The sequence below is a fragment of the Heteronotia binoei genome, chromosome 21 (genome assembly GCF_032191835.1).
Source record: "Heteronotia binoei isolate CCM8104 ecotype False Entrance Well chromosome 21, APGP_CSIRO_Hbin_v1, whole genome shotgun sequence".
Classification (NCBI taxonomy): domain Eukaryota; kingdom Metazoa; phylum Chordata; class Lepidosauria; order Squamata; family Gekkonidae; genus Heteronotia; species Heteronotia binoei.
Window position 1 is genome coordinate 116,597,458 of NC_083243.1, and position 18,053 is coordinate 116,615,510.

At 41.4% G+C, this 18,053-nt stretch overlaps 1 protein-coding gene across 5 annotated transcripts in view; it reads left to right on the plus strand.

Moving 5' to 3' along the window:
* Positions 1-18,053, plus strand: part of SHANK2 (SH3 and multiple ankyrin repeat domains 2) — an 811,137-nt gene that overhangs the window by 711,948 nt on the left and 81,136 nt on the right. For all 5 annotated transcript variants that reach the window (XM_060263196.1, XM_060263197.1, XM_060263199.1 and 2 more), the window contains 2 exons: positions 10,924-11,059; positions 15,969-16,049. In XM_060263196.1, the coding sequence (XP_060119179.1) occupies positions 10,924-11,059; positions 15,969-16,049 (217 nt within the window). The remainder of the gene's footprint in view (positions 1-10,923; positions 11,060-15,968; positions 16,050-18,053) is intronic.

Sequence of the window (18,053 nt, forward strand, 5' to 3'; positions counted from 1 at the left end):
ACAAACACACATTTCCTTACCAGAGGAGAAACACAGAAAGATTCAAGGTCTGGTACAGAATGTTTGCAAACACCATCATCTGGATCTCATGACACTAACCCAGTTGCTAGGTCTCATGATTTCTACTAAGGTACACAAGGTACACAATTCCTTTCTTACAGAAAGTGCACTCAATTCAGATACCCTTATGGCGGAAGTACTTGCCACCAGATAGGCAGCTTTCCAGGATAAGATTCTCAACTATACTGTCTTTAAAGGTTCAAAAGTCCTGCATGACCTTGGACAAATTCCAACTAGGAAACCTGTGTTTGTTGGTGCTAACACAGAAAGCCCCTTTAAATAACTTTTAATGTATTTATTGGGTGTCACCTTGGCCATTCCTCTGTTTCCCAACACTGCTGCTATAGCAGCCACTTAGGGTATTTGGTCTGAGACCTTTCTTCCACCCCAAGTGGAAAAAGGATAAATTGTCCCTGTGAGATGGTTTCAAAGGATCCACTTTATGGTCTGTGGCCCATTTTGTGAATGCAGTCCAGGTATAATTATAAATCCTCCTAGTGGCAAGTTTCCTTGCCTGTACAATAATATCCACTGTATCCAAAGACAGTCCTGAGCACATCAGATCTGTACATTCAACTTCCATGCCATCAACTTGAGCGATGCAGGATCCAGATGGACCCTGCCTCAGCAAGTCTGTTCTGGCTGGCAATCTCCATTGACTTGACATCTGTACCAATTACGAATACCATGGCCTCCTGGGCCAGTCTGGTGCCACAATGATGATCTGCGCCTTTTCCCTTCACATTCTGCTCAGTGTCCTGCTGAACAGTGGCATTGGAGGGAATGCATAGAGGAGACTGAGGAAGAAGATATTGGATTTATATCCCACCCTCCACTCCAAAGAGTCTCAGAGCGGCTCACAATCTCCTTTACTTTCCTCCCCCACAACAGACACCCTGAGAGGTGGGTGTGGCTGGAGAGGGCTCTCACAGCAGCTGCCCTTTCAAGGACAACCTCTGCCAGAGCTATGGCTGACCTAAGGCCATGCTAGCAGGTGCAAGTAGAGGAGTGGGGAATCAAACCTGGTTCTCCCAGATAAGAGTCCGTACACTTAACCACTACACCAAACTGGCTCTTCCCACTACACCAAACTGGGTCTCCCCACTACACCAAACTCGCTCTTCCCACTACACCAAACTGGCTCTCCCCACTACACCAAACTGGCTGTCCTGAGACTGAGAGGCCAGTGTTGAATGAGACCATCCACTCTCTTGGCTAGTGGGTCTTTGAACCGGGAGAAGAATCGAGATGTGTTTTTGCTCTTTGAGTTTGCAAAGAGGTCTAGAATTGGAGACCCCAGCTTCCCAAAAGAAGGTGCCTCCCTCCACTATTTCCAATGGAAGGAAGGAATTTAAAAGAAGTGCAATCCCTTTTAATGTGATGGCTGGAACTCCCTTTGGAGTTCAATTGTGCTTGTCACACCCTTGCTCCTGGCTCCACCCCCAAAGTCCCCAGATATTTCCTGAGTCAGACCTGGCAAGTTTGGCAGCCCTAAGGGAAACTACTTTGGGAACAAAAAAAGCCTCCGATGAAAATGAATGTAAAAATTGGCTCCCAGTGTAGTGCTATATAAGTCTTAAATGCGCAGTACTGCAAATTCTTTAAAGGCACTGGACAGTTAAAAATGAATCTCTCTCCTATTTCTCCCATTACATGATGAAAAAACCCAGATCATCAGAGGAAGGAACAGAAGCGGCAACAATTTTTGGCTTCCCTTGTGTCACACTCAAAAACAGCATAAATACATTTGCTTCCCTGAATTCTTAGCTCAAATATGTTGCTATGGAACAGACTTCCCCAAGGGCAAACTGTAATATCCTATTGGTATTGTTAAGTGATGCATTAGATTTACAAACACACAAATTAAAGAAATAAAAACCCAAGTATGTTGCAGAATGTTTCATGTTTGACTGCTGCTTCTAAAAATATTTCAGATCAAATGTTCTCTCATAAACTTAGCTAAGGTTGCACTGAAGGCAGCCACACTTCATCGTGTTTTGTGGTTCATGACAACCATTTTAGAATAACGTGAATAACATTTTACTTTCAAAACAGTTTACGAGTAAAATCAGGCATAACAAAAGATTTGCCTCTGGATGAACTCAGCTGTGACGCACATGAAACGTACACTTAGCTAAATTCAATAAAAAGTCAGTCCAGTATAGACAGCTGCAGGGCTAATCTGGTAATATATGTAAACAGTTATACCTCAGTTAGGGTTGCCAAGTCCAATTTAAGAAATATCTGAGGACTTTGGGGGTGGAGCCAGGAGACATTGGGGGCAGAGCCGAGAGCAAGGGTGTGACAAGCATAATTGAACGTCAAGGGAGTTCTGGCCATCACATTTAAAGGGACTGCACAAATTTTTAAATGCCTTCCTTCCATAGAAAATAATGAAGGATAGGGACACCTTCTTTTGGGGCTCATAGAACTGGACCCCCTGGTCCAATCTTTTTGAAACTTGGGAGGTATTTTGGGGAGAGGCACTAGATGCTATACTGAAAATTTGGTGCCTCTATCTCAAAAAACAGAGCCCCCGATACCCGCGGATCAATTCCCCATCATTCCCTATGGAATCGTTCATGGAGGTGCATGATGGCTCTGGAGGCGGGGCTTCCCCCGCCAGCCAGCTGGCTGGGGGAGGGGGGAAGCCTGTAAAACCGGGGGATCCCCCTCTGGGACCTGGGGATTGGGAAGCCTAACCTCAGTAGGCCCCAGGTAAAATTGCAGGTTGGTGTGCCTAAATATAGACAGTTGTCAAAACAAGTTATTTTATTGATTTTCGTTCATGTGAACAACTGCTAAAAAATCCAGTTGATATATGTCTCAAATTCAAACTGAGTTTGTTATAAATGACAGTAGCAGTGGGTCAGAACCAATACAATCATTTCAGTTCCTTTTAGTATGAATGCCCATATTTCTGAAAGTCTTCTTCATGGTTAATTTAAAAGCTGTGGTCCAAGCACTGAAAAGCCCTCCAGTTTCTGAATCGTAAAGCTACAACACCTTTAGAAGGTGCCTAAGCAGGCGATGGATGTTTCTGATGAAGCTTCCAAGCCTTAAACTGAGAGATTTGTGCAGTCTTTGAATATATCCAATTGGGACAAGAAGATCCATGGAACTGTGGGCTATTTCCATCACTCTTGTGGGTACAGGTGTTCTAATGCATGAATAAGTTCCCACGTGCTCAGTGGATAGGACAGCCCTATGCATGAAAAGAGGTTTGTTTTTGTCTCAAACTTCCATAAATTGCTCAGGGGTTTTGGAATGTTTTTAATTGTACAGCCTATGTTAGAACAGAATTGATTTTGCAGATCAAGAAAGCCAGTTTGGTGTAGTAGTTAAGTGTGCGGACATATCTGGGAGAACAAAGTTTGATTCCCCTCTCCTCCACTTACAGCTGCTGGAATGGCCTTGGGTTAGGCATAGCTATCGCAGGAGTTGTCCTTGAAAGGGCAGCTGCTGTAACAGCTCTCTCAGCCCCACCCACCTCACAGGGTGTCTGTTGTGGGTGGGGGGGAGAAGATATAGGAGATTGAAAGCCACTCTGTCTCTGATTCAGAGAGAACGGCGGGGTAGAAATCTGCAGTCTTCTTCTTATCAGGGGGGAGCCCTGTGACACAGAGTGGTAAGCTGCATTACTGCAATCCAAGCTCTGCTCATTTATTTATTTATTTATTTATTTTAGTATATTTCTATTTCGCCCATTCCCGTTGGGCTCAGGGTGGAGCACAACATATGATAGAACAATAAAATACAATAAAACATTTATAAACAGACAACTCAACAGCACTCAGAAAATTTTCCATATCACATGTTGCCCAGCCTGGCCGTCTCACATCATGATAAGATGTTATCCCATAGAGATGGCAGATATTATTTTATTTTATAGCACAGGTCACAGTGCTGGCAGGGGAGGCTAACCAGATCAACAATAGACACCCACAGCCTCAGCTAAAAGCCTGGTGGAACAGCTCTGTTTTACAGGCCCTACGGAAGGCTACAGCCAGGTAGGGCCCAGATCTCTGTAGGGAGCTAATTCCAGCAGGTCAGGGCCAGGATTGAAAAAGCCAGCGTACTGCGGGGATGGCCAGCAGTTGTTGGGAGGCTGAATGTAATGACCTCCCGGGCATATATGGGAGGAGATGGTCCAGCAGGTATGTTGGTCCCAGGCCGCGTAAGGCATTAAATGTTAAAACTAAAACTTTGAAGCAGATCCGGTACTCAATGGGCAGCCAGTGCAGACTGTGGAGTGCCGTCTGGATGCCTACCTGTAGAGGTGGTGCAGTCAGTAGGCGAGCCACTGCATTCTGCACCCGCTGCAGTTTCCAGATCAGTCTCAAGAGCAAGCCAGCATAGAACGAGTTACAGTAATCTAGTCTGGAAGTGACCATTGCATGGATCACTGTAGCCAGGTCCTGGGGGGATAGATGTAGTGCTAGCTGCCTGATCTGCCGAAGATAACCTGGCAACTATCGTGATCTGGGCCTCCATTGAAAGGGAGGCATTCAAAATCACTCCCAAGCTCTTCACCTGTGGGGTCGGCACCAATATGGCACCGTCCAAAGCTAGGAACTGGATGCACATACCTACCCCACCCCGACCCAGGTACAGGACCTCTGTCTTAGCTACATTCAGCTGGCTCTGTTGTAGCCACCCAGCCATTTTATTTATTTATTTATTTATTTTATCAAATTTATATCCTGCCCTCCCCCGGTGGGCTCAGGGGGGCTAACAACAGCAAATTTACCATATAAAACATTAAAAACAGATTACACAATAAAATCAACCAGGGGTGTGGTCACACGTACCATTAGTGACGACACAGCTCCGTCTGGCTGACGGATTAAATGTGTTCGTTCAGACAGCCACGTCTGGCAATCGATCATCATCCGGGATCATCCAGGCTTGCTACGCACGAATGGTGCATTAATTTGACAGTACATAAAGTCCGGCCCTTTTTCAAAACAGCGGCACAAGATCGGCTTTTTGTTGTTTGGACAGCTCACGCGCGATACTGCCTCTCACCTTTTTTTTTTTTAAGAAAGCCACAGCAGACATGCGCATTGCCAGATCATCCAGGAATCTGAGGTGACGCTTCTGCTTCTCCAATCAGCACAGGATCGAAGGGGAGGGGGGAAACGTTATCCCACTATTCAGAACAGGAAAAAATTCTTTTTTTTTTCAATGTGGAGGATTTTAAGATATCATCGTCACTGCCAATTTCTAGGAAAATAATTCCTGGCAGTTCCGTGGTTTGGATTGGCAATGTTAATTCTGGAAACTTTCGCCCTTCCCCCCTGCCTCTGAAGAAAGTTTTGATTTCCCAGCTCCAAACAGTTGGGCACATGTTCAATGGACCCCCTCCCCTCCCAGAAATCACCATCTGATTACAGGCCCTGCAGAACTGCAGCAGGTCCCGCAGGGCCCTGATGTTTTCGGGTAAGGCATTCCACAGAGCCAGAGCTATTACTGAGAAAGCTCTGGCTGTGGTAGACAGTTGAGCGTCTTTTGGTCCAGGGATCTGTCACTTGATGACACTTTCTGCTTTCCACAGAAGAAATGGGAGGAGGGGGAATGAGATACCCTTTGCAAGTCTTTATAGGTCTCCTGTTTGTATGTGTGGGTATTACACAATTATGTGGTAGATGTTTTATCAAATGCATTAAGGTTCCTTCTCAGTGCGTGTGAGCTTTTTTTCCCCTGAGATAGTTGGAGGTAAGTGCAAGGTTTTGCCTAAACTGAGATATGCAAATTTTAACCACTTCTGGGGAGTGAGACAGCAGCAGTTGTGACTGTATCTTGGCTACTAGCTTTCTGAAAGATTGGTTTGCTACTTAACTGAAACTTCTTCTGAGGGTACCTGATTGTGTAGGTTTTCTTCTGCCTTATTTTCATTTGCTGGATGCTTCTCATGCAATCAGTTGTTCAAGACAATTGTGTAGGACAAGTTCTTACAGAGATTTTTCTTTCACAGCTGTTGTGTTCCTTTTGGCACCTTTCTGAAGGAAGGCTGATTTTGTGAGCGAATTCCGTTCATGCATCTCTTGTCATTTAATATTTCATATGCTGGAATCCTTCTCTTTTTAAGGTTTTTTTCAAGATTGCCTGCATCAAAGGAAAACCTTGGAATTGTTACAGGCTGTGTCAGAAAATCCACATCAATATCAACAGGATGTCAATTAAAATCTTTTTTCCTTTGAAGCCTATAGCATTTCCTTTTTTGGCAATATTTTTGCCATATCTATATACATATGTAAATGTAGTAGCTGTACTCAGAATCAGGGAGCCAATCTTCTTGGAGAGGGGGAGAAAATCAAATGTAACTGTAATAGAAGCTGCTTTATGTGTGGGTTTATGGATTAATGTATTAATGTATTAATCAAAACTCCCCAGCTAGCCTGCAAATTATCCTTACAATCACATTCTCACACCTTCCAACCACAATGATTCTCCTGGTACAATGCCACTTTCTAAGTGTCTGTCTGTACAAGTTTTCTAAATATATCTGCTCTGTATCTAATTACAGCTTCCCACCCTGCCTCCCAGTTGACAGGCATTAAATGAACTCATTGTAGCAATTAAATCTCACCCACATCATCCCTTCTAGCAAACCAAATCACCCCTCCTGTCCCCATGACCATTTTTCATATTCTTGCTCTTTGCACCTGATAGAGGTGTCTTTATTTTTTGGGGTTCATCTGCATGGTGGTGTCTTCTCTAATGGACAGAACACTAGAAAGGTTATTTGTTTCTGGGAAATCTTTTCTCCTCATCATGGGCAGTGTCAGGGAGGTCTGCCAATATATTGCTTATTAAAAGAAAAATATACTTTGGATATCATACATGGATCTCCCAGAAACTCATCTTGTTTGGCCGTAAATTATCACTTGTTTAATTTAGGAAAGCAGTGGTGGTACAGGGAAAAAAGGGGAAAGAAAAGGTGCTATACAACATAACTGCATTTGCCCCCACAATCAGAATTAAGAGACAGACATAAAGAATACCTTATTAACTATTTATAACTGAACTGTAAACTCGTGAGGGGATGCCAACTACTGTGGAAAGAGCATGGCAGGTTTCACCACCTAACCACCTCCCTGCTCTTCAGGGGGCGAGACACCTGCCCTAATATTGAGCCATCCTTGTGGCTCTCAATCGGCAGCCTGGCAAACTGGCAGCACCCCTGAAGCTACCTGACCTGCAGGGATAGGTCAAAACAGGGAGCTCCAAAGGAAGATCCCCCATTCCCAGACCTCAGCCACAAGGCCAAAAAGTCATTCCCAGTGGATCCCTTATTTTAGCAGGTGGTCACCATTTCCACTTTCTTCCCCTGCACTAACCCACCACAGCCAAGGATAAGCCTCTGCTTAAGCCTTTGCCCCCACCAAGCAGCCTAAAGCCACCTAAATCCCTCACCACAAGACGTCCAAGAAGATATCATTGTCCTTGTTAAACAAGTGCACCCTGTCAGGCCTATACAGGTCCTGAAATTTGACCCTGTATATCAGGGTGTATAAGGAAGAGACCTAAGCCATCCTCCATAGCTTTTCTGAGTCAGCAATTAGCATTCTGCCTAACCCAGTCAATACATCTAGGGTCCCCATGATTATGCCATATCTGCTGTGACAACATAACTGAAAAAAACAATCAGCACTCCAGGCCACTGGCTTCTAATAATCCCCCTATCAAACTTGGCCTGAACAACTAGGATTTTGTCCTTCATCAAACCTAAATCATAAACCCCAAGGTGAATTGCTAACACATGAGGTGGAGGGCCATGCCTCTCCTCAAATAACAGCAGAAGAAGCCGAGGCCAATGCATGCCTCTCCAACCTAACCACTGAACAGTGGCCAATTCACTAAGACCCAACTGGGCTCAGTATCTGTCCTCTTTGCCTGGTGAGTGGCCCAGAACGCCATGCTGTGGCCACATGTGATTACTCTTCTCCTCACCCGGCGACCGTCAGCATCTGAAACCAAAATCCTAATTAAATTTTCTACCAATGATCATTGAACTTTGCACTGTATGTATGATTTATAACAGAAGGATTTCCACAACCCTATTTCTGAATCACCTCTCTGGGGTACCCCATAGCAGCTACCATGGATGCTGCCTCAATTCTAAAGGAATAGGTTTCAAATTGGAGAAAAAACAAACCCAAAGCTTCTAGAGCTCACTTAGTGATTGCCCAAAACTGGAATTGTGTAAGTGGGATCACCCCATCCCCTGCATGCTAAATATGAAAGAAGAGCCAATACTTGACATAGATCCCACTCAGAACAAGTTGCTGGATGCAGTCCCTTTCGCCAGTTGATGGGTCTTCGATCATCTGTGATGTGTACCCCAGTGTCAAGAATCTGAACATAATGAATGCTTAAGGTATATCCAAATTCATCACACCAAGAGCTGGCCACTAACTGGCTGGCTCTGAGCACCCCCCCAAAAAAGCCCACCAGAGAAGAGGCCTGAAAAAGAGAGGCCTCATAAGCATCAGAGCCAAAGAGCAGCCCATTGAGCCTTTAAGCCCCTAAGAATTGTGGGGAGAGGGAGGTTCCCTCCCCACCCCCCACCCCCAGTATGTGACTGGCCTTAAACAATATATTGGATTGTAGGCAGTGAAAAGGTTCTGAACAATGCCATAGCCCTGAGCAATTTGGATGTGAGTGAATTAATAACATGCACCATTGCCAAGTTATCACACTAGAAATGCACTGTGTGACTGGCAAGGACTGCCCAGATCCAAACCACCACAAATATTGAAAAAAATTCCAAGAAAGTCAGGTCAGCCATCCAGCCTGTCTGGATCCAATCTTCCAGCCAATCCTCAGCACACCAGTGGCCCCTGAAATAGATACTGAAGCTGGAAGAACCAGCAGCATCAGAGGTGATCTGCAGTTAACCCTCCACTTCTGAGATCTTCCCTCCAAAAAGACACCCTATTGTAAGAATCCCAAAATTTCCTCCAGTCTTGCAAAACTTTCCTGATCTACTTTGTAACCCTGGTCATATGATATCGCTTTTTGAGTCCCTTTGTGGCGTCACAGAGATGCCTCACAAAGGCCTTGCCTGGTGCCACTACTTTGCAAGCAAAGTTAAGGTGCCCAGTGAGTTGCTGCAGTTCCCTCAAGGTTAATTTGGGTTTCCTGGAAACTACATCTACCATGCTTTTAAGGTTAAGCAGCTGGTCCACTTGTAACCGAGATACCAGTTGGACAGTACCAATCTGCATCCGTAGAAGAGTCAAAACAACAGAAGGGTCCTCAGTCTCCTCATAAGCCAGGGGAAACCTCCCCCCCAGTCCCCTGCTAACTGCATAAAGGCTGCCAGCAGGTGGGTACAATCCTTGGATCTCTCCCTGCCACCTTAGCCTATCTGCTCAGTTGTTGCTACAGAGAGGAAATGAGAGAGAGATGTGTGTGTGTGTGAATTGCTGCCACAAGGCCTCCTCGATGCAACCCTTCCCCTTATCTATTATGGCCCAAGGCCCAGCCTCCTGAGAGTTTGGTTTCAGGTCATAATGGTGTTGGGGCCTTGCAAGAGTTCGCTATACTACATCCTACTTTTATAGTGCTCTGTTATATATTTCTAATTCATGACAGCTATCATATTTTAACATACCCATTTTTCAGTTTCGTTAAAAGGCAGATTTTTCAGATGTTTGTGGAGAAAAAAATGCGAAATTGTATCAATTTGTTCCTACTCCAAATGCTACATAATATAATTGCACATAATGATGCCAACAGATTATGCACTGCTTAATCCATTTGTCACTTTGTATACTAAAGGATGCATATGTGTGATTAATATCCTATTACTCTCTTGTGAAACTGTATTTTTCTAAATATTTTAAAAATGTACTATAACAACTAGGTTTTAGTAATGACAAATATTTAAGTACTTTTTAAATTCTGTATCTCAGGAATTCCATAAAGGTGATGATTGTCCCTCCTCAAAAATTAAGTGATGAACTTAGCCAAGGAATAGCTTTCTTTCTTTCTTTCTTTCTTTCTTTCTTTCTTTCTTTCTTTCTTTCTTTCTTTCTTTCTTTCTTTCTTTCTTTCTTTCTTTCTTTCTTTCTTTCTTTCTTTCTTTCTTCCTACCTTCTCTCATTATCTTCTGTCTCTCTTTTATTACCTTGCATGCTTGCGGAGAGACTGAAAGCTAAATACCATATGGCAGATAATACTGAAATTAGTATTCAAAAAGTAATATCATACTTTTGTAAAAGTGCAACATTCATTACGTAAAAGTGCAACATTCATTACTTCTTGAATACTTTCAGTATTCTTTGCCTTACGATATTTCGCTTTCAATCTCCTTGGAAGCATACAAGAGAGAGAAAGAAAGAAAGAAAGAAAGAAAGAAAGAAAGAAAGAAAGAAAGAAAGAAAGAAAGAAAGAAAGAAAGAAAGAAAGAAAGAAAGAAAGAAAGAAAGAAGAAGGAAGGAAGGAAGGAAGGAAGGAAGGAAGGAAGGAAGGAAGGAAGGAAGGAAGGAAGGAAGGCTTGTCCGAGAGCTTGAAGAATGTTCATCTTTAACATATCTCAGGTGTAACTTGGTAAGAAAGAAATAAGGTGTGCACTTTTTCTCTAAGAATTTCAATAGTCTGCTACTGAATACATATAAATATGATAGAAAACAATGATATTAAAAGTTTAACAGAAAAAGAAGCACTCAGACATTTGTATTCAATTTGCCTGGGTATTTATTAGTGATTAGTTTTATATGTAAAGATTTTGTCATTACTTCATGTAGTGTTAACTAATTGTATACTGTTTGCTAAAACACTGCCTTGTTTCTTTTAAAATCAGTTATTTTGCATGGGTATGAGTTAATTGTGTCCTTTTTCTTTCCTCTCTAGGTTAATAATGAAAATGTAGTGAAAGTTGGACACAGACAGGTAGTGAACATGATTCGGCAAGGAGGCAATCACTTAGTTCTTAAAGTTGTCACAGTGACCAGAAATCTTGATCCAGATGATACAGCCAGAAAGAAAGGTATATTCTTTTCATTGTTTGAACTGTTTCTCATTATCCCTCAGAGAGAAATGATTAAGCATTATTTAAATTCATGCTGCATAATATATGCTTCATTCTTCTAATATGCTTGATAACATTATATATACTAAAGGGACTGATTTGCAAGAACACAGAGCTCTTGTTGAAATACACACCAAGTCACATGAGTACCACCTTTTTGTGGCATAATCCCAAATGCTCAGCTGATAAAAAGTATGTGAATATCCCAACCAAATTTGTGGGTCTGTTTGAATTAGTTATTGCCCAGCTTCCTGGCAGGGAACTGAAGGGAGAGAAAAAGCTCACCTGATACCTCCTCTATGAGAAGTATATTGATACATACCAAGCATGGCCAAACTGCAGCTCTTTCACACATATTGTGTGGTTCTTTTTTTTTTTTTGGTTAAACAATTTTATTTGGTAATATACGGTAATTATATCCAATACTAATAAAATATTAATAAACTTACTACCTTCCCCATGCATTACACTTTCCCCTCCTCCCCTCCCCCCAAATCTTGACTTCTGCCGGTGCCAATTACCTAAAATTAAAGAATCTTTAAAAAAGTATATATATATACTTTTTTTAAGATTCTTTAATTTTGCAAAGAAATAAACACACACATTTCTTATACTTTATAAAATCCCACCCGGTTATTATAGTTCATCTTCTTTCTTCTCCTAAAAACCTAAGTGGTATTCTCAAAAATCACCCAATGTCCTTTTACTTTCCATTCTTTTTCTATATATGCCACATGTTGTGTGGTTCTTGAAGCCCCCATCGCCCTGTCAGCCATCTTGGAAAAGCCTTTTGTCTCTTTAAATCACTTATTCAAGCCAAGCCAGCTGGCAGCTTGGAGAATGCATGTAAAGTTAAAGTTGCTCTCTCTCCATTTCTTCCTTCCTTCCTTAGTCTCAAAAAATCTGACATTCGTGTCTTGTCTCAAATATCTGACATTTATTCTATGTGGCTCTTATGTTAAGCAGGTTTGGCCACCCTGATACACACTCTCCAGTTGCATCAGATTGCACCAATGTTCTTATGTTATCTAGTGTGTATTGATCCACTAAAAGCATAGAACAGGGGTGGCCAAACTGTGGCTCAGGAACTACACGTGGCTCTTTCACACATATTGTGTAGCTCTTGAAGCCCCCACTGCCCTTTGGCCAGCTTGGAGAAGGCATTACTCTCATTAAATCACTTCTCCAAGCCAAGCCAGCTGGCAGCTTGGAGAATGCATTTAAAATTAAAGTTGTTTTATTTCCACCTCTCCCATTTCCTTCCTTCCTTCCTTCCTTCCTTCCTTCCTTCCTTCCTTCCTTCCTTCCTTCCTTCCTTCCTTCCTTCCTTCCTTCCTTCCTGCTCCAACATCTGACACTCATGTCTTGTGGCTCTCAAACATCCAACAGTTATTCTGTGTGGCTCCTAAATTAACTAAGTTTGGCTACCCCTGGCATAGAACATTTATGTATAAAGTTTGTTTCTTCTGTATCTTCTTACAGTAACATTTAAAGAATTTCTAGTGCAACATTTCTATGTGTATACTTCTCTAAACTGACATAATTATCTTAAAGAACTGGAAAGATAATGGCATTTTTTCTCAGAAACTCAGGTCACTTCTGACACAAATGTTAAGCCTACTATTCATTATAAGATGTATATAAGCATCAAAGATCTTTTGAGATAGTGTTATGGATTCTCCCAACTGACAAAATTTTGTCACTGTGTGATGCCAGCCAGTGTGGTGTAGTAGTTAACAGTGTCCGGCTAGTACCTAAGAAACTTAGGTTCAAACCCCCACTCATGTCATGAAGGTTTGCTGGGTGACCTTGGCCAGTCACACTCTCTCAGCCTAACCTAACTCACAACAGGGGTGTTGTGATAATAAAACAGAGGACAGGAGAACAATGTAAGCCACCTTGGGTCTTCTTTGAGGAGAAAGGTGAGGTATAATTGAATTAAATAAATGACATTATTGTATTATTTTTATGTTGCTAACTCTGTGGCATAAGGTTTTGCTTCTTGTACATTTTAAGTCTTGAGTATATATTTATAATGTAAGAAGCTGTCTTCAGAACAAGTCTAACTTTGATCCTATTGAAATCAGTGAGCATTTTGTACTTTTGTACTTTGAAAGTTCCATTTCAGTGTTAACAAGAAAATTAATTATAAAACAGTATGAAATATTAGTGAGAAAGCATTGAATTTGAGAGGGTTTAAAGTTAAAACTACTTTCTTTAGAGCAGAATCATTTTTCTGTATTTTGCCAACTTTAAACTAAAAATACAGCATTTGAGCAACTTACAAGAACATTTGAAAAAGTTCCTTTTCTTTATTTGAGGTAAAGTCATCACTTTCTGCATATTTTTCTTGGGTCCTTTGAAAGTCTTCCTCAGTGCTAGTGATAGTTGCTAATGGACATTTTTCTTTGAAATTTGAAAAAAGTGATGATGTAACTCAGAAGCCAGTAGCTTTTTTAGCGACTGCATCTTGGTTACTGGCTTTAGGCATTGATTCCTTCTTCTGGATCATATGTACCTACATATCTGTACCTATATTCCATCTAGACATAGTTTATTATTTCATGTATAATAATACTTTTCAAATGGCTGGCAATTTTGTACATATGATTTGGAAAAACAGAACAAGTGAATATTACTTGAGACATAGCGATGTTTGCAGTGTGGAAGGAAACCAGTATACACTTTTGACATGATATAACAATTAGCACTTTTCTCTGGTCCTAACTTATGAACAATTTAGTGCAGCAAAGTTATCTTTGAACAACTTTTAGTAGGTATATCATAATCATTTTGTATGAGCAGGGCTTTTTTGTAGAAAAAGCCTAGCAGGAGCTTATTTGCATCTTAATCCACACACCTGTGATGTCACTACAGTCTGGGGATCAGTTGTAACCGCAGGGGATCCCCTGGCTCCCACCTGGAGGTTGGCAACCCCACTAATACAGCTAGTTTCTTGCAAATGAAAGGTAGAATGACCCCAGTCTTGACTACAGTGCAATGAAAAACCTTCAATGAAAAACATCTCCAAGGGTTGGTGAGGTGGAGGGGGGGCCAGAGAAGTCAGCAGATAGGCCTGAAGTAACCCCCACACTACACTTGTGATTCTGTGTTCCCACAGCCAGCCCCATGATTTGGAACACCCCCTGACTCCCACTGCCACTCTCACCCCGCAGCAGGATGCTTGGCAGACAGCCACTCAGATCAGTCCTACCCCCTGGGCCTCAGAGCAGAATGGAGTGCAACACTGCCAGGATCCACCACCCCAGCATGCCAAGAAGGAGGGCACAACTCCCTGCCTGCCTGTAGCTTGGGCTGGCCTTGGCTCCCAGTGCCCCTGGACAGGCACACAAGGCCACCACGCCCACAGGGGGGAAGTTTCTCAGCTTGACAGCAGCCCCAGAGAAAAGGGGAAAGGATGGGAATGGCCCAAGGAGAAAGGCTAGCCACCAGTGGAAAGGGAAGCGAGTGCCTCCTCCGCCTCCTCTCTCTCCTCCTCTCTCTCTCTCTCTCTCACGCCAGACATCCCAAAGATTAAAAATTAAGCCCTGAAAGTTGCTCCTCCTCCAGGAAGTTGCCACAGCAGCACAGATCAGCCCCCCAAGCCTGGCCAGTGAGCTGAGCTTCATGAAGCTGCTGCGGCAGCATAGCTTCGCCTCCCCCCCCCCCAAGCCCAGCCAGCAAGCTGGGCTTCAGGAAGCTGGTGCCACAGCTTGCTGGGAGTATGTGGCTGCCTTCTGCCAGAGCCCAGCAGCAGCTGCGCTCCAGCTAAAAAAAAAAAGCCTTATGTATGAGAATTAGACATCCTTGTGCTGGATCCTATAAACTGTGTGCACTAGACAGTCACAGAATTAATATATTAATGATGATGACATATTAATATTAATATGTCATCATCATCATCATTATCATCATCATCTTCTTCTTCCCACAGCAACCCCGTTGCTTCCAGAAAGAGATTTGCATGGACAGAAACCACCCAGCATATTACAGTGAGGAAAACTGGATGAGGAAGGGCGTAATATTGCCATATTTCCTATTCTCATTGCAGTATACAGTACAGTACCTAAGTGGCTTTTTGTCCATCAGAATCCCCTGTCCTCTAGTAATACCTTTGGGGGATTCACAAAGGACTGCTATGGGGACATGGAGATGGGGACAGATCTGCTTCCCCTAGGGCCATAGGATCCAATCCCCTTGTTGTAAAGGTTATGTTTACTTATATGTTTATTCAAAGCTATCATTAAACATAGTTTGGATCATTTTCACTTAATTTTAGCATTTTACAACATAAAAGTATTAGACTGTAGCTTTTCAGAGTCTTAGAAGCAAAATTATTCAATAGTAATTGCCTTTGGTTCTCTCTCTCTCTCTCTGATCAAAACTAGACAATTGTGAATCATGTAATTTTCAGGTACTTTTCTCATATAGTTTGCTTTCTTTCATAACATGTCAAAGGAGTTCTACATGTGATGTTGAACTATATTTCAGTTCATTTTATTGCATTAGCTCAAAGCCATAGCAAAGTTGAACTATATAGTTTACAAGCTTGTGTTGTATCATATCTCATGTTGCAGATTTATCACATAAATTTTAACTTAGCTGACTGCACACAGTGTGAACATCTCTTAAAATACTTCTCATGTTGTTTGTTTTATTTTCCTATGCTTTTGGAATCAAACATATACTAACTATGCACAATTAGTTTGTTTCCAGAAACCAATGATGGATTGAGATACAATTAAACAAACACATTTCTATTTTATTAGTAAAGTATTTTGGTGTTGAAATTCAGCCATGCATATTGGAATACACAGTATTATAAATGCATTTACTTACAATATGTGTCCTTCTGTTTAATGCAAAGCCCCGCCACCTCCAAAACGGGCTCCAACCACTGCACTGACCTTGCGATCTAAGTCAATGACCTCAGAGCTTGAAGAGCTTGGTAAGAAAATGTTTTTTTTAATGAGCATGCTGAAATAGTGCAGATGTGAAGAAAATGTTAGATTGTTTGAAAGTGAATTGCACCCTGTACAGTATGTGGCATTGAAAAGATTACATGGGAATGTTGCATTTCTGGAGATTTTCAAGTATGCATGATTAGCATGAATGGTTTTGTTTTGATTTTTTGTGTTTCCAGCTCTGCGAGAGAATGTATTTCTACTTTATGTGCATCATTATTTTACATATCAACCAAAAGCTATAGTATATTTTGTCAAGTTGCTGTTTATTTTTACTATATCAGCTTATCTAATATTGTTTTATTTTAAATTTCTGTGGCCTCTCATTAGTGGACAAAGGTAAGCTGCTAGCCCTCGTTATTTAAAAGCTGACAAGAATTAAACTTTTGTACTTGTAAGCTACCTAGTTCTCATTTGCCTCAGTTCAACAAGAACAGTCCATGTATGGAAGCAAGTGTCTGCTCTAAGATCAAAGAGGTGCTGCACAGGTGAACCCACATCTAACATCTAGGATGTGTATATAGGCTGTCTGTGTGTGGTACAGGAACTTCAATGCAAATCTGTAACACTCATCACTGATAGTCCCAGTCACCATGTAAGCAGGGGTCAGAATTGAAATTTAGGCAGGGCAAATAATGTTATGAAAACCAGAGGGTTTTTTTGAGCAGGAACGCAGTTCCGGCTGGTTTGGCTTCAGAGGGTATGGTCTAATATGCAAACGAGTCCCTGCTGGGCCTTTTCTATGAAAACCCAGCATGAAACAATGGTGATGTCAGGGGGTGTGGCCAAATATGCAAATGAGTCCCTGCTAGGCTTTTTCTACAAAAAAAAAAACCCTGATGAAAACATTTAGGAAATCAGCAGCTAGCACATAGTTCTGTACTATATTCCTGGTTTCTGAGATTACGCCCTTCATTCCAAGTATTATGTATACATTCATAACTAAATCTTCCATGGAGTTGCAAGAACAATAATATTCTTTTGGTTTGTTCATTTTAATGAAAATGGATAGTTATATAACAAAATTGCTTGTACAATGTTCCTATTGACTCAATTCTGATATGAAGAATACATGGGCTTTTTCCCCATCCTGGTAACAGAAAAATTGTTGCATGATAATCATAATTTTAAAAATTAGGTATCTGAATAGCATGGAACATGTTACTGATTTAAAATTGGATAGTTTCATTCAGAGATACAGTACCCCTCACTGGCCAAGTAAGTGAATCAATATCATAATAGAAACTTCTCATCTTGAAGCCTGCACCAGTTTCTAATCATGTCAGCCTGGTAATACTCTGGTAACAATCACTGAGATTAAAGTCTATAGGCAAAAACAAAGCTCCTGGATATTAAATATGTATGTTCAAACAATGATGAACCATTTAATGTTATGAAATGTAGAGGTTCCTCAGATGCAGGACTTATTTTGCAATGACATTTGTTTCATAAATTTAGATGTATGAATTCATTGCAAATATTTTTCTTCAGAAAGATGTTTTTTTTCTTTGTGCCATTTATCACTTTAAAGCTATAATAAAACTGTTGCAATAACTTTAGTTTTTTGTACTTTATTTGTGAAAATATGTTGTCATTTCCCCCTAAAATTGTTCTGTCTCCAGAATTCCTTCATGACTGAGAATATTGTAAAATTATTCTTCTTAACATGTTCCTGTATGAAAGCACAGGCCTCTTTTTGTGTAATGGAAAAAACAGGAAGGAGTTTCTCAAGAGCCATAAAAGTAACAGTGCTTTAACTGGCTGAACTAATATTTATGGTGCATTTAATTTTTTTTTTCTGCCATCTTTGAGATGGTGATTTTTTCTTCTAGCAAGACAACTCTGAGCTAATTCTGAGCCTATACCTGGGCAAATAAGAGGAGTCATTACCATGCCTGACCTGTTTTATGTATTGAAACATGTAATACTTAATGTAATTACTTCTTCACAAAGTTGCCTTTATAGGTCTTAACATCCTACTCAGGAAC